Raw genomic sequence first — 7,600 nt, 5'->3', positions numbered from 1 at the left:
CACACACACACACACACACACACACACACACACACACACAATATGAATTGCATAAAATATTATGTAGATTTTACTGCTTTTCCTGCAGAAAATTTCTTCTTCTTCCAGCTCTGCTACTGCTGCTTCTGATGATGACGTTGGAGAGATAATAGTATTGGGATATATAAAGGGGTTAGAATATTCAGAAATATTTAGTAGAACGGCTTGATTTAGCAGAAGTACAGCCGATAAACATGTCAAGCCTGATAGATATAGCAATTATAATAAAGTGTATCAGTACATCTCGAACAGTTTCGTGTTCACGTAGGGCAAAGGTAGTTATTGAAGGCGATGGTGAGGAAATTGCTTTTATTTGGTGGCCGTGTATTATTATCATTTAAGTGTAGAATAGGTAACAATAAGAAGTTTGTCCAGACTAATGTTGTGCATTAACATCTAACAGACACACACGCACACACACACGTATGTGCGTGTCATGTGTGCGCGTGTCTGTATGTGTTGTGTGTGCATGCGTGTGTGAGTGTGTGCGTTGTGCGTTGTGTGTGTATATGTGTGTGTTTAGGCAAAGAAAAGAAACAAATTACTGAGCTGCATTAGAATTGATGCGTTAAATTATCTCAAATATGTTAAAGTGTTATTAACATAAATTTATTAGCTATATACTATTAATCATTGTACTATGCCGTAAGACCGGGGAGTGGTAGAACATTAATATGTTCCTTATATTGGAATTAAAATACACCAGATGTTGGTTTTAGTAGGTAATTACAGTTCGTCCCTCCTTAACAAACTAGCCCCTGTGTTGATAATAATAATTAATATATCAAACTGTATTATCATATAGGAAGGTAATTCTCTGATTTGCCATAGGGCTGCCAGGAACGTAAGTTTCATAATTTACGTTAATTAAGGCTCTTTCGTTTCGCTCATGTGAAAAGAGGTTGAAGATACGAATTGAGCGGTTCACATTATATTATAGATACTTCTTATTATTGTTCACTAAAACAATTCCATGTGAAGGTCTTTTCGGTAAACAGTGAAGAAAATATAATATATCGTTTATCTGTTAGTCTTTACAAACAAGACCAATTCCATTGTCCTAATAAAGCTTAATAAGTATTGATTAACCACCGTTGACACTGGTTTATGCTTATTGTTCGATCTCCATTTACTGCATTAATATTTCTCGCACTTTCCGTTGCTTTGTTGCTTTTATTAAACTCATAAAGCAAAATATGCCGAATATGCCCCTTGGTCACTTCCATCATAACTTTCAAAAAAATAACTGTTAAAATTGAACTGCACTCTTCAAAACTTGCACCAAGTATAAACACAAGGTAAAATTACTACCTGCTTTTCTAGCAAGTTTTTGCAGGTATATTATCACGTCCCCTTCCGACTTTGAGTTCATACAACTGAAAAAACTGCATTATTTATGGTTAAGCTATCTAATTACGCTATGTATTGGCTCATCCCAACACAAATTTTCTTGTCGTTTCAATATCTTTTTTGTTTAAGCAAGCTTCATCTATTTCAAAAGCCCTGATCAATTACAGCCTTTTTCCGGCTTACAAACAAAGAATTGTACGTCCTTACAATTTTCACTGTATTTTATAAGTAAATTTTGATTTTACAAACGTTGTATTTCCTCTTGGTTCCAGTCTTGGTCGTATACGACTCATGAAAATTCGAAAGAAATAAGATGGAGTGCATAGCATGCCAATAATAGATGAAACATACTGATCTAACACCATGTCAAACGTCATATTGTTTGAAGAAACTCGTAATGCTTTTAAAATAACGATTGGGGTTTATGTCTGAATATTTCTAAAGAAAAAAGATGTTAATATTCATCAGGGTTTCAAACGTTTTCAGTTTTCTGTTGTAATAAATCATAGGCTGCGCTTCGTAATGTTTTCTGATACAACAAATTAGTGGCTGGAATCACATATACAGCTGGAAGCTAATTTACTGTTGATGAAATATCGCTATAAAGCGTTTACTGTAATGTGCTTTGGTATTTCGCTAATTAAAATTCACAATACTTTGTTATACAGGTTAGAGTAGGTATGGGAGATTGCAGTATACAGAGAAAAATATGTTCAACCATGAATTTTGCTTGTTGTTAATGTATCAACATTTGAATAGGATTTCAGAAGTGTTAAAAACATTTCGTAAAATATTAAATTGCTGTACAGTTATTTCAAACCAGTATTTAATTATGGTTGTGTTTTGAAGACGAGTATTTAGCGTAATTAGATAGCTTAACCACATATGCCAGATAATTATAAATTTATTTAGTTTAGATTGCTATAAAAACATGTTTCATGTAAAAGTGATTTAGGATTTTGGATCCTAAGTGACTTCAGTGTTATTTTTAATAATCTGAATGTGTGATGTTTATGAACGGAACAAATGATTAATAATTCCTTGCAGATGATTAATTATAAATATCTTTCACATATTCCTTCCTAAAGACTGATGTTCCTAACGTGTAATTATAAAACAAGAAATGGCAATAGATACAAGCATCCTTCTTTACCATTACAAATATCAATGTTTTCAGTTTTATTTGCCATGTTACTGATGTCGTAAACATGCTGCCATCGTCTTTGTTTATAGTAGCTTGTGAAGTATAAAAAATCATTGAAACAAAATCGGTTTTAATGATATTCAATTAATGAGGTGGAAACAATCAAAATGAACATCATAAAGGATAACCAGATTTAAATTTCTGATTTAAAGTGTTCTGTCGTCCATGAAACCGCTATGAGCTGTCTCATGGCTGGAATTAATTCTAAAATATTTCTTGCAACATCAGACATGCATTCTAGTTTCTTTTTTATTGGCAGCAGTTATGCAGCAACTTAAAGCTTTAAAATATAACTTAAGTTTTCACGGTTACCAATCACTGATAGTCTCCGTATTCGACCAAATTATTGACTAAAATTATAATGCCTATTTGATTTATCTTATTTTGTTTCATTTTTAATAAACATATTTATTTCTTCTTATATATAATAAACATTCTTATACTTGTCTCATACTTTAATTTCCCTACTTGCTATCGTTTTATGTCTTTTTAAATGCTACCAGTATCTATCGAATGTGATTTTGCTATGTATTCATTTATTTACAAATATATTTACAGAGACGGCAAGTTAGACGCATATCTCGGAGATTACCCTATATTGGATTATGCACGCGCGAAATTAGATCCAAATTGTCAACTAAAACTTGTCGGGCAGACATATGGGGAAGATGGTTACGGAATAGGGCTACCAAAAAATTCCACTATACGTGTGAGTATTTCTATAATAATTGCAACTAAATTTTACCCGACGCAAAGTAAGCGTACTTGATAATGTTTTCTATATAATAATAATAATAATAATAAATAATAATAATAATAATAATAATAATAATAATAATAATAATAATAATAATAATAATAATAATAATAATTCTTTCTATTATAGGCACAAAGCCTGAAATTTGGGGGAAGGGAGCCAGTCGATTAGAACGACCCCAGCACATAATTAGTACTTAAATAATTGACCCCGAAAGGATGAAAGGCCAAGTCGGTCTCCGCGGAATTTGAACTCAGAGCGTATAGACGGTCGAATAATAATAATAATGATGATAATAATAATAATAATAATAATAATAATGATAATAATAATAATAATAATAATAATAATAATAATAATAATAATAATAATAATAATAATAATAATAATAATAATAATAATAATAATAATAATGGGAGAGGATCATAGTCATGTATTGAGAGGAATTCTTTGGGTTTTGAATAACTGACGTCTGGAAACATGGGTATTTCGTTTGACAACCTTAAACAACCCTTATTAAGGGACTTTTTGAATAGGACGGGCTACTCAATTTGAAAATGATACAAGGTTTACCATCCCTACAGGAAGTGCAAAAAATCGTGTTAACTGGAGTGACTCATGTACTGAGCAGAGCATTATCGCTGTGAAAACACCATCCATTCATGAATTTATTTATTTATTAATTTTTTTTTAAATACATATTTTACCTGTGAATTTGCATGTGTAAACTGGGAATGCATACAACGAGCTTCTCTGCCCTAGGTGTACGGAAAACACTCGGTGAGAAATGGAGGAAAATTTGAAGAAAGAAGAAAAAATAACAACAGCAACAACAACAACAACAACATAATAATAATAATAATAATAATAATAATAATAATAATAATAATAATAATAATAATAATAATAATAATAATAATAATTATAATAATAATAATAATAATAATAATCTTTTCTTCATTAAAGATGAGGATCCGAAGAGACAATAAAATACAATGATTATTCCAGATTCGAATTTCGTGCTATACTCACTGTTATATTGGATATGTAAAACTACTGTGATGCTCTGAAGAAATCTTTAATTAATTTTTTGTCGTCAGTTCACTCATTGACACAGCGAACACCATTTGGATTTCCATGGTAACTCAATAAATGCTTGTCAGAATATGATGAATGGAATTTTTTTCTGTTGACCAATCAATGACAGAAACATTGAAATTATTTCACTCCTTAGTCTCCTCATTACATTTAAATGCAGAGAAAAACATCGTGTATTTCAAATCTTTCAAATATATTGAATTAAGAGATTAACTTCAGAAGCTCTTTCTTAGCGAAATAATCATTGAAAATATGACAACTTATAACATTTTACATCAGTGAACTTTAATCTGAAATAGCTTCTATATTCGTGATGTCTTCCTGCATTAAAATATTATCAAGAAATCAAATTACAAAGGTTGATCTTTGCTTCCTTCTTAAAGGTCAACTGGTGAAATTCCGAACGACAGACATAAGTTAAATTTTCATATTCGCGGAACAAAAATTACAATACAAATATAGAGAACAGTAACAGTTTGTGGTTGTGACTTCTCTGGTACTATTATTCTAACGCATAGATTACATGAATCACAGGTCTGGTTTAGTCTCTGCAGCATTCGGTGAAATAATGACGTCCATAACACAATACACAACTTATCAATCATTAGATAGATCGGTATCTGTTTTAAAACTTTCAAGTTCTGTTGTACAACATTTGTTGGAATTTTCTAATTTCAATACATCAGTATTTATCTGGGACCTGAAAGAATATATTGCATATCTCAATATAAATTTGCTGTAAATTAGTGTCAAAAAGAAAAAAAACATTTATAAAGCGTAGTTACAGAATTGAAAGAGGGAAGATACAAAAAAAAAATTGTTGTAAACAAACAAATTAAAATAAACAGTCACCATGGATAGAAAATCTTCTGAAGTGCTAACTGTATGTTGTACGTATACATTTTGATTGCCAAAACCGTACTTTATCTTCTCCCCTTTTAAAAAAAAGTTTCTATTACAATGGCTTGTGTTCGTCGGTATTACCGGATCTCGTCACACTCCCAGACAAGCACTCTTGGAACATTCATCTCTCCGTATCCCATCCCTCATGAGGTGAATGTCCCAACCAAATTCTGCGTGTAGTTCTTTCTGAAAACAGGGGCCTTCTTGAAGTCTTCTTCTCCCCATATCCTTTCTGCATATGTACATGTGTGTGTGCGCGCAAGCGTGCGTTTAATGACGAAGGCGACCTACATTAAATCAATGTATAAATAGAAATAGCTTCTAGAAGTTTCAGATTTCGATACTTATTGTCTATACATCGTCAAATTGTCAAAGATATTGTTATGGTCAGTTCAATGACGTATGAAGAAATTACCAAAAGAGCTTCATATTGCATTTATTAGATTCCTGCCGATAAACAATACTTTTTACTTATGTATTAGTTGTATTAAGAAAAAGTAGCAACTTCAAAGAGTTTCTCGATTCGTCTTTCTCATATGCAGTTTGCATCCACAGAGAAAAGAAACTGATGTTTTAATCATAATTTCATATCGGTTTATAAACATAGAAATAAAAATTAATCAAAATCAAAATAGTGGGAACAAAAATCATTCAAGAACAAAAGCAGGGAATAAAACCACGAAAGAAGTAAATGAAATTACATTTAAGCAGTAGTGAGTATGATTTTTACAATACAGGGTCGACAATAGATGTGTTTCAGCTTTATCAGTGTTTCTTAATTAGAACGCCTTTTGTAATTATATAGCTCTTTCTCTCTCTAAAATGCCATTAACGCCATTTTTTTCTATTTAACAACTAGATTCCTTTATCTGAAAAAATTTTGGACTATCACCAAAGTGGCTTCATTGAAGATTTGATAGAGGTGCACTTTGCAGACGCCCAGTGCTATCAACAACGTATGACACAAGAGGAATCACAGCTCGAAGTGCAACATCATGCTGGACTTTTTGTTCTTCTTACTGTCGGTATTTTATTGGGAATTATTGTATTGTTGCTGGAACACGCCGCATTTAAGGTTCTTGTTCCTTACTTTCGAGCAACGCCAGGAAACAGCTGTTGGCGGAGTTCACACGTAATGTTCCTCAGCCAGGTAAATATACCAATTAATTCTTATTTATTTTATATCTAAATTTTACTCACTTTATTTCCGTGCTACTATGGTTTAGTGGAGGCGCAATGGCTTAGTGGTTAGGGCAGCGGACTCGCGGTCATAGGATCGCAGTTTCGATTCCCAGACTGGGCGTTGTGAGTGTTTATTGAGCGAAAACACCTAAAGCTCCACGACGCTCCGGCAGGGGATCGTGGCGAACCCTGCTGTACTCTTCCACCACAACTTTCTCTCACTCTTACTTCCTGTTTCTGTTGTGCTTGTAATTCAAAGGGTCAGCCTTGTCACACTGTGTCACGCTGAATATCCCCGAGAACTACGTTAAGGGCACACGTGTCTGTGGAGTGCTCAGCCACTTGCACGTTAATTTCACGAGCAGGCTGTTCCGTTGATCGGATCAACTGGAACCCTCGAGGTCGTAAGCGACGGAGTGCCAACACTATGGTTTAGTATAGTCTTACACACATTCACACACATACATATACACGCGTATACACACATACGTACGCGCACACAGATATATATTACGTTCAAAGAAAATTGATGCAAGCACTATACAATGTAATGTGAAAGTGAACGATTTTGATTTAAACAATAATTAGAACGTACATTTCCCCGCAAGAGTGCGCATGCAAACATGGCAAAAATAAGCTAAGAAAAGTACATCACAATGCCTAGTGGAGTGTATTTGAAAAAGAAATAAGTTAATATTAAATACCATACAGCATAAATTCGTGTTTTATTGAAATTATTTTCACTTCTAGAGAAGGTGAAATAATCACTTGATAGTAATTAGGAGGATAGTTACTAAAGTCAGAATTTATTTAAAATGACGATGCCATTTATGTGAGCAGTTTGATTATGTGGAAGAATAAGGATAGCTGTTTACGTGTTTCTGCCTCAACAGATGTCATCGGCCAGGCGGCTCCTCTACCTTATCTCCAGAAGAGGTGACACTTATATGTGTGTGTATCTGTCTCTTTCTCTGTCTATTTGTCTGTCTCTGTCTATTTGTCTGTCTCTGTCTATTTGTCTGTCTCTGTCTATTTGTCTGTCTCTGTTTCTCTCCCTCACTCCCTCC

General features: G+C 33.1%; 1 protein-coding gene across 2 annotated transcripts in view; it reads left to right on the top strand.

Annotated features, from left to right (window-relative positions):
* LOC106880606 (glutamate receptor ionotropic, NMDA 3A) overlaps positions 1–7,600 on the top strand; it is an 847,266-nt gene that overhangs the window by 657,954 nt on the left and 181,712 nt on the right. For both annotated transcript variants that reach the window (XM_052972428.1, XM_052972427.1), the window contains exons 6-7: positions 3,152–3,302; positions 6,211–6,501. In XM_052972428.1, coding sequence (XP_052828388.1) covers positions 3,152–3,302; positions 6,211–6,501 — 442 coding nt within the window. The remainder of the gene's footprint in view (positions 1–3,151; positions 3,303–6,210; positions 6,502–7,600) is intronic.

This window comes from Octopus bimaculoides, chromosome 13, assembly GCF_001194135.2.
Source record: "Octopus bimaculoides isolate UCB-OBI-ISO-001 chromosome 13, ASM119413v2, whole genome shotgun sequence".
In the NCBI taxonomy this organism is placed as follows: domain Eukaryota; kingdom Metazoa; phylum Mollusca; class Cephalopoda; order Octopoda; family Octopodidae; genus Octopus; species Octopus bimaculoides.
The sequence above is the reverse complement of the archived record's forward strand: the minus strand, read 5'-3'. Positions and strand labels throughout refer to the sequence as shown.